Source organism: Haliotis rufescens, unplaced genomic scaffold (genome assembly GCF_023055435.1).
Source record: "Haliotis rufescens isolate VD_foot unplaced genomic scaffold, xgHalRufe1.0.p SCAF_2, whole genome shotgun sequence".
Lineage (NCBI taxonomy): Eukaryota > Metazoa > Mollusca > Gastropoda > Lepetellida > Haliotidae > Haliotis > Haliotis rufescens.
In genome coordinates, this window is record NW_025963890.1 from 53,382,054 (window position 1) to 53,405,752 (window position 23,699).

Below are 23,699 nucleotides of genomic sequence, written 5' to 3' on the forward strand. Positions count from 1 at the left end.
GCCATGATGACAGTCAACCAACGCGTGGAGCACCATAATCTTACCCAGTGTCTGATCATTGACAAGACATAAAATCAACACCATTATTGTTGTAGCTGCATTTTATTCCACCTTTTCGAGGCACAGCACTTGGCAATCCCGACTCCTATGTACAATGCTCACACACAGTACAGTGGCTTTCCCCTATAGCCAGTTGGCAATGCATTATGGGTAAGAGGTTTCCACAGAAATGTTAGAAATGGTTACAACCATACACATCAGGTAGAAAAGCTTTCACCATAGTTATAGCATTATAATTACATAGTTTACAATGGTGGCGGTATCCTCTACATACAAAAATATATACATATAGTGTGATCCACCGTGTTATTCATATCATGTACATATGTCCCCATGAGCACGTGATATACAACGAACATCTTGAGACTCGGGAGAAGCACTGCAGCAACAATTCACTTCCTTAACTCGTGTAATGCCTTCCTCATTTCAAACTTGTACTAGACATGTCAACACTTAAAATTTCAACATAGACTTGGCACTGAAATTAAAAATGTGGTAAAAAAATGTATGAATATATTGAGTCCTGCATGAGGACTTGCATTGGTTTGATGGTAACGAGCCAGAGCTATCTGAAACTGGTCAAGATAATGACTTCAGATTGTTGACCCCTCAAAATCTGAAGTTATCATCTTATGCAGATTCTGCACTTACAGCTTTGTAGGGACCCTGTTGTCAGGGACAGAACAAAGGCCTGTTGGAACAAAGGCCTGTTGGGACCGAGTCAGCAGGGTCAAAACAAAGGCCTGTAGTGACCCTGTTGGCAGGGACAGAACAAAGGCCTGGGTGCCATTGTACAAAACCTTAGCGCCACGACTGTCTTAAGTCTGTTAAGGTATTGGTGTTATGTTCACCTTAGCGCTGAGATCACTTTGTACTACGGTACCCTGAAATGTGTTTAAGGGATGGACAGATGGGCAAGCAGTGATCAAGTCATGTTATGTACAGTGTATAAAATTACAAAGTCACACACGACACACATCTTAACATGTACACAGGTCACACACGACACACATTGTGAAAGAATTAAGATAGGAACAAGTTTCTCTATACAGCCTCTTAAGACAATCTGAGGTCACTGTTGAGAGCTCCTCTGTTACATGCAGACTTGGAGTGCTTACTCATATTGCAGATCGGTTGTACCACAGGCTATTAGTAGGGCTGCGCATACTCCTGATAGGGATATAGTGAATAGTAGTGATTTGTTTACACAGGGACACACAAACTGAGCTGCAGCAGTCTGTGACTTCAGCCACAAGTCCGTAGCCCGAATCTAGTAAACTGGTTTTCAGTCTAGTACTTTGGTAATAGAAGTCCATACATTAACACCAAGAGCTACTGAAACTGATGTCAGGTCTGGGCTGGTAGACTAAAGCTTTTGTCACAGACTGCTGTAGTGTACAGTAGCGTGATGTATTTACACAGGACATGCAGACAAGGAGTGGTACAGCAACACTGGATGCGACCATGTGACATCGTGTTATTACACCAAGACAATGTTTATCTGACAGTGTGCCACCACTTAATGACTTCCACTCGATGACAACAGTGACATAACACTAAAGAAAAACAGCTACTGAAAATGAAGTCCTTTTCTTGCAACCTGCAGTGCACCTTTTACAAACCTACGCTGCAGTAGACACATTTCATCCTCAATTCTTGTTACAAACAGTTCTTCAATCTATGAAAGAAAACTCTTGATTGTCATGGCGGACAGATGTACACAGACTGGCGTGAGCAGCTGTTAGGCAAATGCAAGCGTTCACCATCAGGTGGCTATCAGAAAGTAAAATTCCTGACGAAGTTAAACAAAATAGGTACCATCTAAAAAACATTTAATTCACGGATGTGCCATTTTATGACATATATTAAACAGTTAAAATAAGTACAGCTATATATATACACATATAATAGATAGTTTCCTGGGAACAAGTAGAAGTATGGCGGCAATGACATGAACATGCCAAGTGATATGTTTTTCTAATTGTTGACTTTTGTTAAGGGTTTCCTGGGACAGTGGTCAACTTTTTGTTTTTTAGAGTTTTGTTTTATCGCTAAACAAGTACATTTTTAGAAAAAAAAGTGATCAAAAGGTTGAAACTTATGAAACAGTACACCACGTTCATCAAATAAAAACAACATAGTTTTGCACATGATCAGGGAAAGCACTTGGAGCAATGGAACACGAGAAATGCGATGCTATTCTCGGTTGAGAAGTGCGATGCTATTCTCGGTTGAGAAGAGCAATGCTATTCTCGGTTGAGAAGTGCGATGCTATTCTCGGTTGAGAAGAGCGATGCTATTCTCGGTTGAGAAGTGCAATGCTATTCTCGGTTGAGAAGTGAGATGCTATTCTCGTTTGAGAAGAGCAATGCTATTCTCAGTTGAGAAGTATGATCCTATTCTTGATTAACACTGGTAGCTCTCCAGATAGCAGACTGAAAGAAGCACATCATAAGATGGTGACAACATTCTCTAAAAAAATGTAAATTAATGAAAAATGTTTTTGATAGATGTTAAGAGAACCATCTGGTTTGGAAAGAGACATTAATGCAACTATCCTGCCTGTCCCGTATAACACTGAATGAATCCCACAGACAGGATCATTGTGTAAGTTGTGCTCCAACATGATAATGTCCGTACAACTGTGTTGGTTATAATATTTTATTATACAGCAAGATAAGCGACAAGTCAGACAAAAATCCTATTGTACTGTCACAAAAGAGACAGAACTACTTTCTTCTTCACGTAGTTCTATGAGCAAAGCAGGAAGTCTTGTCAATCACAGTAAAATACATCGGACTTGGCAAAAATGAAAAAAAACTTCTGTAAATATGAACAGTCTGTAGATTAGTGTATTCAAAATTACAGTTGCAAGTTGCTTCTATCTTGAATGTGCACAGACTTTTCACTACCAACTCCAATGTGATGTGAAAAATGATGATTTTGCCCTGAGACGTCTCAGTTTAGTACAGCAATGTATTGCTTAGTACTGCCTTACAGCAAGCAGCGCAGTGATGTATCGCTTAAAGTACTCACGGAAATGAAAAAAACCTGTTTTTCTTAATTTAAAAATCGACACAAAGTGTTACGTCGCTGTAAATACGAAATAACAAAACAACTTGAAAAGTACTAGTCTGAATTTGCTAGTTTGATCTCAGTGAACAATACAAAATGTACTTTACAGAAGGTAATTTGTCGTCACTTTCAACATTCAAAAATAAAACTAAGTCCAAATTGACATAGCAGAAACAGACTATAGGCATTACGCACCTGTTCTGACCTGTCGTCAAGGTGTCGTAGGTCATGGACATTCACCTTGATCTACTTAACCTGGTTATGCCCTGTTTCACAATAGTCTGTTTTATTCACATTTTTACTCACTTTTACTTGTAAAAAAGCATAAAAACCTTTGATACGCTGTATTTTCGCCAAGGCCCAATTAGTACTAATTGAGTTGTTTGAATATTTACATATTTTGTATATTAACTGCATTTATTTAAGATCTGAGGTTTAAGATTTTTTTTCATTTCCGTGAGTACTTTAGTACTGCTATACAGCAAGCAGCGCAGTGATGTATCGCTTAGTACTGCCTTACAGCAAGCAGTGATGTTCGCTTAGTACTGTCACAGCAAGCAGCACTGTGATTTATCACTTAGTATTGCCTAACTGCAAGTGGCACAGTGATTTATCGCTTAGTACTGTCTTACAGCAAGCCGCACAGCGCTAGATCAGTACTCACACAGCTGTACTGAAGCAATGGATGAAATCTGCAAACAAACTATTAAACTTAAACTTAACTGTTACAAGTTCCATCTGTAGAATTTAGCCAGGACATGTGACAGCACCACTGACGTGAGCAGGAAATCAAACAGTTAATGAATGTTATCAGGGGAGGTAACTCATATCAACTTCATTACACACTGACATATCACTCCACTGCTGCCCAATATGGGAATGTGTTGTCATATTCTCAGTCAAATCAAATTATTGGACTTCAATACAGGCAGTTGCACATACTGTTTGCTACAGCAAATAGCTTAGTTGTTGCCAGACAGGTTTCAAAACTTTACACAAAATATTATCTGCTGCAACATGAGGTACTGAAAAAAAAAAAAAAATTCAAAAAGGTTGAAAAATAAGTCCCAATACGATACTGGTGACTGTCTGATGTGATCCCTGCCTTCAGCACGGTTACGATGGTTACTGGTTAGCAACGTCAATGTTGGACGTGATAGCACCGGCGATGCTGGTCAACATCCAACTCCGTGAGAGTGGTCGTGGCGTAACCAGACGTGATCATCCACAGCAATGGCCGACATCTTGTCTACGAGATCGTATACAGCAAGAAGCTCTTTTTCAAGTTCCTGTCCGTCAACTGAAGTAAAGATATCTGCCGAGCACCCGCCCTCACATATGTGAATAATTGCACACACACACTTCCATCAATGCACCATGTATGTATGAAGCCTGCGCGTCCAGGAAGTGAGGTGTCCAGCACAGGAGGGTCAACCAGTAACACTTCCCAACACTGAACATTCCTGGGCTTCTAGCACTAGATGATACATTCCAACATTCAAGACCCTAATAGAAACTCACTCATGTAAAAACGTCATTTGTTATGAAAATCTGTAGATATCCAGTCTCCATGAATACATAGACTTGTATCACATAGGCTCATGGCCTGCACAGGGAGGTAACTCTGAACAGTCATGTGTTTGCAGGCGGCTTGCTGATTGGATAGATATATTGCAAGCTCCTTACATAGGTTCAAGTGTAGTCCTGCATAGAGTTTATGGCATCAAGGTCTGTGAAATCTGAAAATTGAATAAACTGTCATCAATAATGAGTCATGACTTGAGAACTGCTCATACAAAAGTCTCAGAGCAGACTGGGACACTAAGTAAATGTTGAGACGTACAGACTTAATACTGAGAGATTAATGTTATAGCTTGGTCTATAAACTGCTCAAACTTCCTCATCCTGTCAGGAAGCAAACCCTGACAGACAAACACACTAACCGCTGGCCTTGCACACCATGAGTGAGTGAGTGAGTGAGTGAGTGAGTGAGTGAGTGAGGGAGTGAGGGAGTGAGTTGGGTTTAACGCCGCTTTTAACAGTATTCCAGTTATATCACGGCGTGTCAGCTTAATGTGGGAGGAAAGCCCGAAGTGATGCAGGTCTCAGACGTTTACCACTTTGGGGAATACCACGAGCACGGGTATGGTGCTGACAAACCTAGAAACATAATCGGGGCGAATGGGATTCGAACCCACAATCATAGGTTTCTGGCGTGCCAAAAGGGACGCAACTCTGCACAGCGAATCGGGGTGCCTTAGACAACTGGGCCACCTTAAACCCAACACCATGAATGAAGGAATCAATATCCTCATTTCTTAATAATGTTGGGCGGCATAAAACCAAACTCACTCTCAAATATGTGCTCAACAATTACGACATGGTTGGTAATCTGTGGCTTGTGAGTTCAACTGACTGATTGATGACTAAACCAGATGAACCCTCTATTCTTGTATGCTTATGCCTCCAGTAATGTTAATAAGAAATGGTACTTTATGTTGACAGAACTTTTCATTTGAAAGCAATGTTACATAATGTCCCACTCTGTACAATGTCAACCAAGCCACCACACTGGACCACCTGAATCACTGGCCTCTACATATATGCACCTCCAAAAGAAACGTGAACTACAGAAACATAGAGAGGTATGTACGTTAAGAAGAGATGTTTCCAATGTGTACCACTTACTTTCAAAACTAACAATCGTCAGTGTTACCACAGAGTGTCTTTATTTTTATCATGCTATTCCGTATATTACTTCCAAACTTCCTGCACGAGACAAATGGTGCATCTTGAGTCATGGATCTACGATGTCACATGTGATGCGTTCATGAGTGCCAGTTCACACAACAGAACAGTATGTTCGTTTGTGCATCAAACCAATCTAATGTCTCTTAAATATGAGTAAATCTTCATTTGTTAACCAACATGTATGCTATACATGTTTCATTTTTCAGTCAACCCGGGATGTGTATCCAGCAAATCACTTCTATCCATTTATTGTTAGTATGTACCCAGGACAATAACAGCAACATGAGCCATTCAGTAGGTTATGTATGTGGCATTATTCGCTGTGTGCTGTGAAAAAACAAGTCATTTTCCCTGCAATTGCCTCCAGGGAGCATGAGTACAGATGCACAGGGCCGTGATGTGGGGGTAGTTCTCACCTTGTGAGGTGCTTGCTCTCCTCGTGGACCTCCATTTCTTTACTCTTGAACTCATTGAGCTCCTTCCGTATTGCCGCCTGAAACAGACAGAGACATCAGTGGTTTACATCTCACACACACTTCCACTGAAACACATGATCAAGACCAGAATGCAGGGAGGTCATAACGGGGCAACAAGTCATGTCTGAGTGGAGGGCCACAGACAGAAGTCAGTCAGGTCCTTGGGGAGCAACATCTGTGTCAGCATACAGAGGCAGTGAGCTTTTATTCATCTTCCAGCAGCATACTCAACCATGACGGGAATCAAACCCAGTCCTTGGTGTCACTGCAGGACTAGAGAGGGGCGAATTAGGGAGGTGATGATCTGTTTACTGATCTTGAGACTGATCATGGTTAAGTAGGATCTAGAGAGTGTCCTGTATTGATAAGTTTAGCAGAAACATCATCACACTGTCCCACCAACCTCAACATCATCACACTGTCACACCAACCTTAACATCATCACACTGTCCCACCGAACTTAATGTCATCACACTGTCACACCAACCTCAACATCATCACACTGTCCCACCGACCTTAACATCATCACAGTGTCACACCAACCTTAATGTCATCACACTGTCACACCAACCTTAACATCATCACACTGTCCCACCGACCTTAACATCATCACACTGTCCCACCGACCTTAACATCATCACACTGCCACACCGACCTTAATGTCATCACACTGTCACACCAACCTTAATGTCATCACACTGTCACACCGACCTTAATGTCATCACACTGTCACACCGATCTTAATGTCATCACACAGTCACACCAACCTTAATGTCGTCACACCAACCTTAACATCATCACTCTGTCACACAAACCTCAACATCATCACACTGTAACACCAACCTTAACATCATCACACTGTCACACCGACCTTAACGTCATCACACTATCACACCAACCTTAACATCATCACACTGTCACACCGACCTTAATGTCATCACACTGTCACACCAACCTTAATGTCATCACACTGTCACACCGACCTTAACATCATCACACTGTCACATCTACCTTAATGTCATCACACTGTCACACCGACCTTAACATCATCACACTGTCACACCAACCTTAATGTCATCACACTGTCACACCGACCTTAACATCATCACACTGTCACACCGATCTTAATGTCATCACACTGTCACACCGACCTTAACATCACACTGTCACACCGATCTTAACATCATCACACTGTCACACCAACCTTAATGTCATCACACTGTCACACCGACCTTAATGTCATCACACTGTCACACCGACCTTAACATCATCATATAGTCACACCGACCTTAACATCATAACACTGTCACACCGACCTTAATGTCATCACACTGTCACACCGACCTTAACATCATCACACTGTCACACCGACCTTAACATCATCATATTGTCACACCGACCTTATCTTTAGGTGTTAGTCTGGTCCAGGGTTTGTCTGCTCGACGGTCGTACATTTCTGCATCTGTCACTTCAACATAGTCATTGAACTTGATAATCTTTCTTTCCTTCAGCTCCTCGATGCTTGGTCGGAAGCTCAGCTGCAAGGGGAGACAAGTCAGTATGTTGAGTATCAAAGATTGTAATGGTGAATGTTATTCAGGGTAGACAATGATGTCTATGTTTCAAACACAAGGATGTTTCAGATTAAAAAGATTGAAATGTGACAGTAAGCAGTAGTAAATTCCCTATGGCCACTCTATACAATACAAATATGAGCCGGTGTTACCTTCCATATAGACAGAGTGATCTTCATGCTTGAATAGTATTCCTGGAGTGTCAGGCTTGTATAGTAATACCAGAGCGTCGAGCTTGTATAGTAATACCAGGCTTGTATAGTAATACTGGACTGTCAGGATTGTATAGTAATACTGGACTGTCAGGATTGTATAGTAATACCAGTGCGTCAAGCTTATATAGTAATACCGGAGTGTCTGGCTTGTATACAGCAATATATACTATGCTAAGCCCTGTCAGTATACAGTGGACTGCTTGTTTGAAAGGTGTAGCAGTGGTTCTTGTACCAAGTGGACGAGGACCACAAGAGCTCGGGTCACTTATAGCCACAGCTGCCCTTGTGCAGTGAAATCATTTACAGGGGGCCAGGGATTAATAGTCCTCTGTCCTAATGACCTATTGTCCTAGTCGAGGTGACCTATTGTCCTAGCTGTGACCTATTGTCCTGGTAGTCCTATTGTCTGGTCAGCCTGGCTCACTGGCTGGTGGTCCTTCAGTCAAAGAATGCTCACTTTGTTTAGTACAATTGGCACTTAGTATGTGGCATTGTGCGGAGATCACTGGTGAACATATTGCACTGAAGGGAGCTGTTTAAGTATTAGTATAAATAATGCCATGATTGTGTGTGCTATGTTTTATTTTCACAGTACTTCTGCCATCCTGGAGAGGTGGGGCATTGTTTGTGCTACACAAGTGTTGATGTTTGTCATTTGTTTATATTACTGACATTTGTTGACATTCTACTGTATTGTTTGTTTCTGGCTTTTTACAATTTGACTTTAAGATAAATAAATATTCCTAACAAATGTAAAAAAGAAGTTAATGTTTCCCAAATAAGCTTGGCACAGAAAAAATAGGGGGTAAATATGAGTAGAGAATGTTAAATGCTATATCATAAGCAGCTTCACTGGTCTCAATATTTACAAGTAATCAAACAACAGGCATCCTTCTAATCAGTATCATTCAAGGTTAACGAGGCAGATCAAAGTGTTGATCCCCGCCCCGCTCATTAAGGAGGTCATTGTGTGTGGGGACCTGCTGTGTGGAGGTCGGAGACCCCGGCCAGGGCACACCTACCTTTCTGATGAGATACCTCTTCTTTTCTTCCTTGTCCAACTCTCGTTCCTCATTCGTCTGATCTGAAACATAAACATCATTGTTTCACTTCATGACTTTACTGACTGCAACACGAACATCTATGTGTCACTTCACACTTACATCTGTCACAAGGTTGTTAATATCACTGTCATTTCAAAGGACATTTAGAAGCTGCTTAGTACTGTAACAAATGTTATATTTGGGATAACACTTTCTTAGTAAAGTACAGATTCTCATTCTTTTTGGGTTGTGTCCCATTTGGATTCAAACCCACACTGCCAGATGGAGGCACCTAATCACAAGCACACAAAGTCTGCGATCTAACCCACTCAGTCATCGAGGCTTCCACAAAAATAAAAGTTTGACAACTGGTAGCGGTAGTCTAGATCATGTACTTTGTGTACCCCTCTGACAAGTGTAAATTGGCACGGCTCCCATGGCTGATAGCTATGAACACACAATGCCATTTAGAAAGTGGTCAAATGTAACAAATGTTATATTTTTGATAATGCTTTCTTTGTAAAGTACAGATTCTCGTACATTTAGTACTTAGTACTGCTTCCTACATTCCACACCCTGAGTTACAGTGCTAGTTATCTCCCCTATATCATGACAGCCTACTGTCATAACTGTGCAACAAGGGGTCGCTATCACCCGTCGAGAGGAAACAGGCACGTACTATAAGACTACAGCTTACTCGGAGATTCAAATTAAAACCGGGCCACCACATCAAACACTACTCATAAAAAGTGAGTGAGTGAGTATGGTTTTACGCCTCTCTTAGCAATATTCCAGCAATATCATGGCAGGGGACACCAGAAATGGGCTTCACACATGGCACCCATGTCAGGAATCGAACCCGGGTGTTCAGCGTGACGAGCGAACACTTTAACCACTTGGCTACTCGACCGCCCCTCATGCAAAAGAGTTCAAAGCGACCAGGAAAACACTTACTGTATAAAATATTTCTCTGTTCTAACTCCTCTGGCGTGGGTCGTAAACTCAACCGCCTGTGAAACAAAACACATCAACATGAAGGCATGAGGCAAACAACAGTATGAACAGCTCAGATACAGACTATATGAGGTAAGGTGAAATGGGGTTTAACGTTGCTGCCAAGATTATTGCAGTTACGGAGCGATGTGCATGCACGTGTGCGTGTGTGCTGCATGTTCTAGTCCTGGCTAATGCCGATTTATAGTGCTAGCCTACTGAGATACCATGCTCCAGTTTAACATGAATACCCCACTCAGACACAGTACACTGTCCCTACTAATCCCCATATTGTTTTACTATCAAGCCATGTTAATATAAGCTGTACCTGGATCACAAGACAGATGGGGTTTCATGTGTCCCACGTTAAGTTTTATACAAGTCGGATGCGAGTGGTATAAAACCTAATGAGGGACGCATAAAACTCCATGTACCCCTCGTGACCCTCCTACAACGAATTTATCTTACCGACATGTTTTAAAATGACATTGTAAAAGAAATCAAACAAATTCAAAATTGATAGAAAACAGCTGTTTGATTGAGCTGAGGTTAGCTTCAACTTCAACCATATCTGTTGTGTAAACAGCAATGTTCTATCGTTCAACCTTGCATTGACATCAATTATCCACATGTATATAACCTTCCTGCTTCAAATGTTTGTAAATCACCTGCTTGATAACAGTGTTAGTATCTACACCAAAATGTAATATTCATTGTAATAACGAAGTTATTCTAAACTTTACACCTTGAACAAAATTCATAATTCAGTGTAGTTCATACAATTGATGGTTCCATTTAATGTCAGGTAAACTGTTGCATGACACCACATTTAACTTCCTGAAAGAGTTGTTAAATTTCTGATCGGTCTGGAGACATTCCCATAGATCTGGTAGCTAGTTGCAGCCCATTCACAAATCTTGATTCCTTATTCATGTTTAATCTCACCTTGTCAATTTTGATCCGATGGCTTCTCTGTCTGTTTGTTTTTCATTCGCAGACTTGTTCGGTATGATATTTTTCTCAATGAGCTCTCTCCTTGATGGTCTGTTGTTGAGGAAACGTGCAAGGCTGTCTTGCCTCGCTACCTTGGCAGCCAACCCACCTGAAACACACATAAACATTAATTGTCTAAAAGACGCTCGGACCAGCTGAACCAGTGGTACGCCATTACTGTAACTCTCAGTGGAGATCTTGGTCCTTCTCTGCATTTTGGCATCAAGGAATAAAACAGTATTACAGTGTATGAGGAATACAATAGTATCACGGTGTATGAGGAATACAATAGTATCACCGTGTATGAGGAATACAATAGTATCATGGTGTATGAGGAATACAATAGTATCATGGTCTATGAGGAATATAATAGTATCAGTGTATGAGGATTACAATAGTATCATGGTGTATGAGGAATACAATAGTATCACGGTGTATGAGGAATACAATAGTATCACGGTGTATCAGGAATACAATAGTATCACGGTGTATGAGGAATACAATAGTATCATGGTGTATGAGGAATACAATAGTATCAGTGTATGAGGAATACAATAGTATCATGGTGTATGAGGAAAACAATAGTATCACGGTGTATGAGGAATACAACAGTATCATGGTGTATGAGGAATACAACAGTATCACGGTGTATGAGGAATACAATAGTATCACGGTGTATGAGGAATACAATAGTATCACGGTGTATGAGGAATACAATAGTATCATGGTGTATGAGGAATACAACAGTATCATGGTGTATGAGGAATACAATAGTATCACGGTGTATGAGGAATACAATAGTATCACGGTGTATGAGGAATACAATAGTATCACGGTGTATGAGGAATACAATAGTATCATGGTGTATGAGGAATACAACAGTATCATGGTGTATGAGGAATACAATAGTATCACGGTGTACGTTGTATTTTAACTGTCTACAAGCACATGTTCTCACTTACTGGGACAGTCATCATCCTTATAGTGGATTTCCTCATCAGACGAGTCCGAGTCACCAGGGATGTTGTCGTAGTCCCCCTGTTGATGCACTGCTGCTGCTGCCGCCAATGCTGCTGCTGCTGCCGCTGCTGACGCCGCCTGATGCGACTGTGACATGACAGGGATGTTTTCCTTGTCACTTTCACTACAACAAGCCAAGGTCAGACTTCAGATGGGAACTTCTTTCAAGGCTTGGTGGAAAATAACATACTAAAGAAGAATGAAATACTCATATCCCCTGCCAATACTGCCATTTTCAGTCCACGTCAAAGTCGTTGCCATGTAAGCTCGAAAAATTATTTCCTTCAAAATCCCAAACTATCAAAAGGCACCAGTTCACCACTAGACCTATCAATGTGGTAAGATTGGTTAAGATATCTCTTATGGTTTTTGAGTTCTGCTCCGGAAACGGAAACATGATGAAAGGACAGAAGGACTTCGTGGCGGGGGATAATAGTAGTTCTCCAGTCACTGTAGCTTACCACGTACAGAGTGAGCCGACCGTCATACATCTTGACATCTGCAGCCAATAAGTAAGGAAAGAGTGGTATGAAGTCAATGTGTGACGACAGAATAGCCACAGCGAAACTTCTTATTCTTTTTAGATTTTAACAAACATACATGTAAAGTATTAAAACATGTAGAAAAAGCAGTTTCTACGACGTAAGCTACGATAGCTTGCCCCAGTTTGTCCCCACAATGGCCACATGGACTGCAGGTTGTGCTGGATAAAAGCAACTAACAATCCTCATGTTCTACACAAAGTAGCACCTTGATCACTGTCCTAGTGTAAAACATCTATTGTCACTGTAATGTTAATCTAGATGCCATGATCTAGTCCTCTGTAGTGGCACATATCCTACCCAACTATCAGTCATGGGACAACGTCATGGTGTGCCCCTGCTCTGGGCTTTGTGGCTTTAAGAAGATTCTTTGAGCTTTTCAATTTGCTTTTCAATTTTGTTTGAACAAATCTGAAATGCATTGTGTTCCTAAACATGTCAAGATTCCTAGACCTTTAGGTTTCTTAGATGAGGAAGTTTTAATGATTTATCCCAATTTGATCTTTATTAATTTTTAAACAGACAGACAATAAAGGCCATACCACAAGCTCTCTTTGAACTAGTATCAATCTTTTAACAGAAACAGAAAACGACAACATCAAAATGTTCGCATTAAGAGATATTAAGCAATTTTAAGACTTATAATAATACTCTTGTCCACTTACTCAGCTGCTATGGTGACATGGGCTTTCAGAGCCCCGGGTTTTCCCATCGGAGTAGGGAGTGGTGATATTTTTGGCTCTCCTGAAATGCCTGCAGTAGAAGTGTTCATTGGCCGCGCTAAGCTTGACGTCTTTTGATGTGAGATCGGTTTGGGTGCTGGGATTGGGGGAGCCTGGCCGTTTTTGAGTTTGAGAGCACTTTTGCTGGGTCGTAGAGAGAGATCAGGTTCAGAGGCTGGGATGGTTTCATATGCTGGTGGGCCGCTGTTGGGCTCCTCCGGTTCCTCCTCCTCATCGTCATCATCTGAAAACAGCAAATGGATGCTGGACCACCTGAAGACAGTTACAGCTAGAAGGAATGATCTGTGTGTGGTGCTTACCTGTAGGGGCAGGAATTATCTGGGTGCAGTGCTTACCTATAGGAGAAGGAATTATTTGTGTGACCGGTGTGCAGGGCTTACCTACAGGAGAAGGAATTATTTGTGTGACCGGTGTGCTGGGCTTACCTACAGGAGAAGGAATTATTTGTGTGACTGGTGTGCAGTGCTTACCTTTAGGAAAAGGAATTATTTGTGTGACCGGTGTGCCGGGCTTACCTATAGGAGAAGGAATTATTTGTGTGACGGTGTGCAGTGCTTACCTGTAGGGGCAGGAATTATCTGTGTGACCGGTGTGCCGGGCTTACCTATAGGGGCAGGAATTATCTGTGTGACCCTGTCATTGAAGCTGACCAGGGAGTTCTGTGCATCCGCAGAGGGGGGATAGGTGGGAGGAGGTGGCTGCATCAACTCCATGGGTGGCACCACTGGAGGGGGCACCACGACTGGCCGCACGCTAGCAGAGGACGATACTGCAACAGAACACAGCATCAGTTACAGGATGCCAAAAACTGTACACACAAGAAACCATACAAGACACCATATTAGAGACATTGTGTGAATGACAGCAGTGTTAAACTAACGATACGATAACCAGACAGTACTGCCAGCCTCTTGCCACGGGTAGGAGTGAGTGAGTGAGTGAGTGTGGTTTTACGCTACTTTTAGCAATATTCCAACACGGCGAGGGACACTGGAAAATGGGTTTCACACATTGTATATATGTGGGAATCGAACCCGGCTCTTCGGGGTGACAAGCCAATGCTTTAACCACTAGGCTACCCCACTGCCCCGCGAGGTGTAGGAAGCATGAAGTCAGATGGAAAGGTCAGCGTAAAACAAGAATAATATACGCCTGCTTGCCCCACATTCCCAAACACATTAACTCGACACTAACCTCCCCATCAACCCCACTAAACCCCCATCAATGCCACATCAACCCCCCATCAACTACCACAAGCCCGTACCAATCCAACATAAACCATCGATATCCTCCTCCTATTTTTTTATATGTGCATAATATCACAAATCAGAATGGCTGAAAACAACTAAACTTCATTCTTGGAGACAAGGTAAGGATCTGCAGTAAACAATCTGGTCCTGTAAAACAGATTATCCTAAACAAACAGGAGGTAAATGTTGGCTGTGACAGCCATCTTACTCTAACTATGTCATTATGGTGTAAACAGATCCACGTTCATCTGGCTGCCTGCCACTGCAGGTTGCACCCTGTCTACAAGAAAACCCTTCCCACAAGCCTCTCAACCCCCTCACTATAACAACACTCACAACACTCAAACCTCTAACAAACATTCCATACAATCTCATTAAGTGGGCCCACAAAAGATTCTTTAAAACAAAACCTTTTGTCATTTAGTATACAATAACAAGGATATAAGCTATATACCATGATTCCTGTTATCAGTGTTATATAGAGGGAGCAGCACTATATAGAGGGAGCAGGTGGCGGAGTGGATACCTGGGAGATCAGACACAACTGTGCTGGGGAAACCTGATGAATACTCCTGGACTACTTAGGGCACATGGTGGCCTTCACTGGTTCCTCAGCCAAACATGGCTATGTTACCCTATTTGTTGCCCTACACTCTGTCACCCCTATGTACCCTTAAAACCCTCATTACCCTACTGTACCCCTTTACACCCTTGGTACCCTACTGTACCCCTTTACACCTCATTCTCCCACTGTACCCCTTTACACCCTCATTACCCTACTGTACCCCTTTACACCCTTGGTACCCTACTGTACCCCTTTACACCCTCGGTACCCCACTGAACCCCTTTACACCCTTCTTACCCTACTGTACCCCTTTACACCCTCATTACCCTACTGTACCCCTTTACACCCTTGGTACCCTACTGTACCCCTTTACACCCTCGGTACCCCACTGAACCCATTTACACCCTTCTTACCCTACTGTACCCCTTTACACCCTCGGTACCCCACTGAACCCCTTTACACCCTTGTTACCCTACTGTACCCCTTTACACCCTTGTTACCCTACTGTACCCCTTTACACCTCATTCTCCCACTGTACCCCTTTACATCCTCATTATCCTACTGTACCCCTTTACACCCTTGGTACCCCACTGTACCCCTTTACACCCTCGGTACCCCACTGAACCCCTTTACACCCTTGTAACCCTACTGTACCCCTTTACACCCTCATTACCCTACTGTACCCCTTTACACCTCATTCTCCCACTGTACCCCTTTACACCCTCATTACCCTACTGTACCCCTTTACACCTCATTCTCCCACTGTACCCCTTTACACCCTCATTACCCTACTGTACCCCTTTACACCCTTGGTACCCCACTGTACCCCTTTACACCCTCATTACCCTACTGTACCCCTTTACACCCTTGGTACCCCACTGTACCCCTTTACACCCTCATTACCCTACTGTACCCCTTTACACCCTTGGTACCCCACTGTACCCCTTTACACCCTCATTACCCTACTGTACCCCTTTACACCCTCATTACCCTACTGTACCCCTTTACACCTCATTCTCCCACTGTACCCCTTTACACCCTCATTACCCTACTGTACCCCTTTACACCTCATTCTCCCACTGTACCCCTTTACACCCTCATTACCCTACTGTACCCCTTTCCACCCTTGGTACTCCACTGAACCCCTTTACACCTCATTCTCCCACTGTACCCCCTTATTACCCCACTGTACCCCTTTACACCCTTGTTACCCAAATGACCCCCTTTACACCTCATTCTCCCACTGTACACCTTTACACCCTTGTTACCCCACTGAACCCCTTAACACCCTTGTTACCCCACTGAACCCCTTTACACCCTTATTACCCCACTAAACCTCTTAACACCCTTGTTACCCCACTGAACCTCTTTACACCCTTATTACCCCACTGAACCCCTTAACACCCTTATTACCCCACTGAACCTCTTTACACCCTTATTACCCCACTGAACCCCTTTACACCCTTATTACCCCACTGAACCTCTTTAGACCCTTATTACCCCACTGAACCTCTTTAAATCCTTATTACCCCACTGAACCCCTTAACCCCCTTGTTACCCCACTGAACCCTTTAACACCCTTGTTACCCCACTGAACCTCTTTACACCCTTATTACCCCACTGAACCTCCTTACAACCTTATTACCCCACTGAACCCCTTAACACCCTTGTTACCCCACTGAACCCCTTTACACTCCACTGAACCCTTTAACACCCTTGTTACCCCACTGAACCTCTTTACACCCTTATTACCCCACTGAACCTCTTTAACACCATTATTACCCCACTGAACCCCTTAACACCCTTGTTACCCCACTGAACCCCTTAACACCCTTATTACTCCACTGAACCTCTTTACACCCTTGTTACCCCACTGAACCCCTTAACACCCTTATTACCCCACTGAACCTCTTTACACCCTTATTACCCCACTGAACCCCTTTACACCCTTGTTACCCCACTGAACCCCTTTACACCCTTGTTACCCGACTGTACACCTTTACACCCTCATTACCCCTTAACACCCTCGTTACCCATTTACACCCTCGTTACCCGGGTTCGATCCCCGACATGGGTACAATGTGTGAAGCCATTTCTGGTGTCCCCCGCCGTGATATTGCTGGAATATTGCTAAAAGCGGCATAAAACCATACACTCTCTCACTCACTCACTACAAGGGGGATGTTATTTCTCACCTGTGATATTACTACAAGGGGCTGTTACTTCTCACCTGTGATATTACTACAAGGGGCTGTTACTTCTCACCTGTGATATTACTACAAGGGCTGTTATTTCTCACCTGTGATACTACTACAAGGGGTGTTATTTCTCACCTGTGATATTACAAGGTGCTGTTATTCTCACCTGTGATATTACTACCAGGGGATGTTATTTCTCACCTGTGATACTACTACAAGGGGTGTTATTTCTCACCTGGGATATTACAAGGTGCTGTTATTCTCACCTGTGATATTACTACCAGGGGATGTTATTTCTCACCTGGGATATTACTACAAGGGGTGTTATTTCTCACCTGTTATATTACAAGGTGCTGTTATTCTCACCTGTGATATTACTACAAGGGGATGTTATTTCTCACCTGTGATATTACTACCAGGGGATGTTATTTCTCACCTGTGATATTCCTAAAAGGGGATGTTATTTCTCACCTGTGATATTACTACCAGGGGATGTTATTTCTCACCTGTGATATTACTACCAGGGGATGTTATTTCTCACCTGTGATATTACTACCAGGGGATGTTATTTCTCACCTGTGATATTACTACCAGGGGATGTTATTTCTCACCTGTGATATTAATACAAGGGGATGTTATTTCTCACCTGTGATATTACTACCAGGGGATGTTATTTCTCACCTGTGATATTAATACAAGGGGCTGTTATTTCTCACCTGTGATATTACTACCAGGGGATGTTATTTTTCACCTGTGATATTCCTACAAGGGGCTGTTACTTCTCACCTGTGATATTACTACAAGGGGATGTTATTTTTCACCTGTGATATTCCTAAAAGGGGATGTTATTTCTCACCTGTGATATTACTACAAGGGGATGTTATTTCTCACCTGTGATATCACTACAAGGGGTGTTTTTTCTCACCTGTGATATCACTACAAAGGGATGTTATTTCTCACCTGTGATATTACTACCAGGGGTGTTATTTCTCACCTGTAATATTCCTACAAGGGGATGTTATTTCTCACCTGGGATATTAAAAGGTGCTGTTATTCTCACCTGTATTATTACTACAAGGGGATGTTATTTCTCACCTGGGATATTACAAGGTGCTGTTATTCTCACCTGTGATATTACTACAAGGGGATGTTATTTCTCACCTGTGATATTACTACCAGGGGATGTTATTTCTCACCTCTGATATTAATACAAGGGGCTGTTATTTCTCACCTGTGATATTACTACAAGGGGATGTTATTTTTCACCTGTGATATTCCTACAAGTGGCTGTTACTTCTCACCTGTGATATTACTACAAGGGGATGTTATTTTTCACCTGTGATATTCCTAAAAGGGGATGTTATTTCTCACCTGTGATATTCCTACAAGGGGATGTTATTTCTCACCTGTGATATCACTACAAGGGGTGTTTTTTCTCACCTGTGATATCACTACAAAGGGATGTTATTTCTCACCTGTGATATTACTACCAGGGGTGTTATTTCTCACCTGTAATATTCCTACAAGGGGATGTTATTTCTCACCTGTGATATTACTACCAGGGGTGTTATTTCTCACCTGTAATATTCCTACAAGGGGATGTTATTTCTCACCTGTGATACTACTACAAGGGGTGTTATTTCTCACCTGTGATATTACTACCAGGGGTGTTATTTCTCACCTGTAATATTCCTACAAGGGGATGTTATTTCTCACCTGGGATATTACTACCAGGGGTGTTATTTCTCACCTGTAATATTCCTACAAGGGGATGTTATTTCTCACCTGTGATACTACTACAAGGGGTGTTATTTCTCACCTGTGATATTACAAGGTGCTGTTATTCTCACCTGTGATATTACTACCAGGGGATGTTATTTCTCACCTGGGATATTACTACAAGGGGATGTTATTTCTCACCTGTGATATTACAAGGTGCTGTTATTCTCACCTGTGATATTACTACAAGGGGATGTTATTTCTCACCTGTGATATTACTACCAGGGGATGTTATTTCTCACCTCTGATATTAATACAAGGGGCTGTTATTTCTCACCTGTGATATTACTACAAGGGGATGTTATTTTTCACCTGTGATATTCCTACAAGGGGCTGTTACTTCTCACCTGTGATATTACTACAAGGGGATGTTATTTTTCACCTGTGATATTCTAAAAGGGGATGTTATTTCTCACCTGTGATATCACTACAAGGGGTGTTTTTTCTCACCTGTGATATCACTACAAAGGGATGTTATTTCTCACCTGTGATATTACTACCAGGGGTGTTATTTCTCACCTGTAATATTCCTACAAGGGGATGTTATTTCTCACCTGGGATATTACTACCAGGGGTGTTATTTCTCACCTGTGATATTAAAAGGTGCTGTTATTCTCACCTGTATTATTACTACAAGGGGATGTTATTTCTCACCTGTGATATTACTACCAGGGGATGTTATTTCTCACCTCTGATATTAATACAAGGGGCTGTTATTTCTCACCTCTGATATTAATACAAGGGGCTGTTATTTCTCACCTGTGATATTACTACAAGGGGATGTTATTTTTCACCTGTGATATTCCTAAAAGGGGATGTTATTTCTCACCTGTGATATTACTACAAGGTGCTGTTATTTCTCACCTGTGATATCACTACAAGGGGTGTTTTTTCTTACCTGTGATATCACTATAAAGGGATGTTATTTCTCACCTGTGATATTACTACAAGGGGTGTTATTTCTCACCTGTGATATTACTACAAGGGGTGTTATTTCTCACCTGTGATATTACAAGGGGATGTTATTTCTCACCTGTGATATTACAAGGGGGTGTTACTTCTCACCTGTGATATTACAAGGGGGTGTTACTTCTCACCTGTGATATTACTACCAGGGGCTGTTACTCATCACCTGTGATATTCCTACAAGGGGATGATATTTCTCACTTTGGTATTGCTGCAAAGGGGTGATATTTCTCACCTGTGGGATTAATACTTGTGGGCGTTATTTCTGCCTGGGTGGTGATGGTGGAGGATGTGGATGATGCTGCTGGCTGTGTTGATGCAACAACGTCTGCAGCTAGTCCACTGGATGTGGTTGTCGTGGTAACAGTAGACGATCCGTCGACACTGATGTCCTGTTTTGACCTCCCCTCAGTTGTATCATCAACCGTCTCCTCTTCGGCAGATTCCTTCACAGACTCTGAAACCATAAACCATTCATTTAAAACTCATGCTCAATCACTGAGATGACCCAATGTTGATGATGGCCGGATGTTTGGGATAGTGAGATGTTGGGATTAGTTGGCTGTTGGGGATAGTTGGCTGTTTGGGATAGTTGGATGTTTGGGATAGTCGGATGGTGAGGAAAGTTGGATGTTGGGGATAGTCAGATGTATGGGGATAGTCTGCTGTTGAGGATAGTCGGATGTTGGGATAGTTGGATGTTTGGGTATAGTCGGATGTTGGGGATAGTGGGATGTTGGGGATAGTCGGATGTTGGGGATAGTTGGATATCTGGGATAGTCGGGTAAGTAGAGTAGCCTGATATTTGGGGGTAGTTGGGTGTGAGGGGATACTTGGGGATAGTCAGGGTTAGTAATAATGTGAGTAAGTGAGAGTGAGTTTGAGGAAATGTGAATGAGTGTGTGTGATTGAGAGTGTGAATGTGAGTGAGTGAGTGTGAGGTGAAATGGGGTTTTAAGTCGCTTCCAAGATTATTGCACTTATATAGCAACATGCATGTATGTGTGTGTTTGTGTGTGACTGCTTGTACTAGTCCGGACTGATGCCGATTCATAGTGCTGGCTCATTGAGATACCATGCCGCAGTTTAACATGAATACCCCACTCAGACACAGTATACTGACTCCAAGCCGACCAGTCCTTGTTTTAGCCCCTTAATGCTGGGTGCCAGACAGGGTAACAACAAGTACCATCTTTTAACGTCTTTTGGTATGACGTGGCCGGAGATCGAACCCCGGACCTTCTGTTATCTGGGCGGACGCTCTACCACTAGACCATGGAGGCGGTTGAGTGATTGTGAGTGAGTGTATGAATGAGTGAGAGTGAATGTGAGTCCGTTGGAGTGTTTGTTTTTTTTTGTTTAACGCCGCACGCAGCAATATTCCAGCTATATGACGGCGGTCTGTAAATAATCAAGTCTAGACTAGACAATCCAGTGATTGACAACATGAGCATCGATCCACGCAAGTGGGATCGATGACATGCATCAACAAAGTCAGCGAGTGTGTGTGTATGTAGTGCGTGTGTATGTAGTGCATGTGTGAGTGTGCGTGTGTGCGTGTGTGAGTGTGTGAGTGTGTGAGTGTACAAGCCAGAGCACTAATCCATGCCATCAGAGTACTGAAGAAGACACACCAAGCTTGACATCCAGTGTGTGAGTGTGTGAGTGTGTGAGTGTGTGAGTGTGTGAGTGTGTGAGTGTACAAGCCAGAGCACTAATCCATGCCATCAGAGTACTGAAGAAGACACACCAAGCTTGACATCCAGGTCCCCACACGTATCCTGCCCCGGATCCCCACAGGGTGACAATTTCCAGTATGATATCCAATGGTATCAATCACCAGTAATAAATATCCATCAAAGACAAGAGTGGTATCCCTACAGAAGTGCCTCACACATTGGAGAGCTGTCTGTGGCTAAATGTCCCCTACCACCTCAAGGACTCGGTGTGTTTACAAATGCGACTCAACATACCTGTAAATGGTGTGATGCAAGCGCCACAAGAGTTGTGTACGCCGGCTGGAATCTGAGGCGGCTGTGAGGGAAGCCTCCAGTAGCGTGTGTAGAGCTATATATATAGCCCACATCCCAGGGCAGACATAACAGCAGGATTACTCTCCTCCACACCCTGGCTGTGTTACAAGCAGAATTCTCCAGTGCCAAACCCTCCCTTCATCAACTCACTCTTAGGCCATTATGAAGTAATTAGAACATATTTCAAGCCTGTCTCACTTCATAACCCCCTCTCTGCCTCACTTCATAACCTCCTCTCTGTCTCACCTCATAACCCCCTCTCTGCCCCACTTCATAACCCCCTCTCTGTCATACTTCATAACCCCCTCTCTGCCCCACTTCATAACCCCCTCTCTGCCTCACTTCATAACCCCCTCTCTGTCTCACCTCATAACCCTCGCTCTGCCCCACTTCATAACCCCATCTCTGCCCCACTTCATAACCCCCTCTCTGCCCCACTTCATAACCCCCTCTCTGTCTCACTTCATAACCCCCTCTCTGCCCCACTTCATAACCGCCTCTCTGCCCACTTCATAACCCCCTCTCTGCCCCACTTCATAACCCCCTCTCTGCCCCACCTCATAACCCCCTCTCTGCCTCACTTCATAACCCCCTCTCTGTCTCACCTCATAACCCCCTCTCTGCCCCACCTCATAACCCCCTCTCTGCCCCACTTCATAACCCCCTCTCTGTCTCACCTCATAACCCCCTCTCTGCCCCACTTCATAACCCCCTCTCTGTCTCACCTCATAACCGCCTCTCTGCCCCACCTCATAACCCCCTCTCTGCCCCACCTCATAACCCCCTCTCTGCCCCACTTCATAACCCCCTCACTGCCATACTTCATTACCCCCTCACTGCCATACTTCATAACCCCCTCTCTGCCCCACTTCATAACCCCCTCTCTGCCCCACCTCATAACCCCCTCACTGACATACTTCATTACCCCCTCACTGCCATACTTCATAACCCCTTCTCTGCCCCACTTCATAACCGCCTCTCTGCCCCACCTCATAACCCCCTCTCTGCCATACTTCATTACCCCCTCACTGCCATACTTCATAACCCCCTCTCTGCCCCACTTCATAACCCCCTCTCTGCCCCACCTCATAACCCCCTCACTGACATACTTCATTACCCCCTCACTGCCATACTTCATAACCCCTTCTCTGCCCCACTTCATAACCGCCTCTCTGCCCCACCTCATAACCCCCTCTCTGCCATACTTCATTACCCCCTCACTGCCATACTTCATAACCCCCTCTCTGCCCCACTTCATAACCTCCTCTCTGCCCCACCTCATAACCCCCTCTCTGCCCCACTTCATAACCCCTTCTCTGCCCAAATTCATAACCCCCTCTCTGCCCCACTTCATAACCGCCTCTCTGCCCCACCTCATAACCCCCTCACTGCCATACTTCATTACCCCCTCACTGCCATACTT

General features: G+C 43.3%; 1 protein-coding gene across 5 annotated transcripts in view; it reads right to left on the bottom strand.

The window, feature by feature from the left end:
• Positions 1-86: 86 nt before the first annotated feature.
• The window catches only part of LOC124140547 (phosphatase and actin regulator 4-like), a 101,744-nt gene continuing 78,131 nt past the window's right edge, over positions 87-23,699 (bottom strand). For 4 of the 5 annotated variants that reach the window (XM_046508179.2, XM_046508195.2, XM_046508203.2 and 1 more), the window contains 10 exons: positions 20,479-20,700; positions 14,090-14,254; positions 13,408-13,708; positions 12,143-12,324; positions 11,133-11,289; positions 10,149-10,204; positions 9,174-9,235; positions 7,763-7,900; positions 6,303-6,379; positions 3,310-4,874 (listed from right to left, as the gene is read on the bottom strand). In XM_046508179.2, coding sequence (XP_046364135.2) covers positions 4,859-4,874; positions 6,303-6,379; positions 7,763-7,900; positions 9,174-9,235; positions 10,149-10,204; positions 11,133-11,289; positions 12,143-12,324; positions 13,408-13,708; positions 14,090-14,254; positions 20,479-20,700 — 1,376 coding nt within the window. In that variant the 3' untranslated portion in view covers positions 3,310-4,858. Of the gene's footprint in view, positions 3,083-3,309; positions 4,875-6,302; positions 6,380-7,762; positions 7,901-9,173; positions 9,236-10,148; positions 10,205-11,132; positions 11,290-12,142; positions 12,325-13,407; positions 13,709-14,089; positions 14,255-20,478; positions 20,701-23,699 lie in introns of those variants that run through there. The other variant, XR_007222311.1, reaches the window with a different exon arrangement.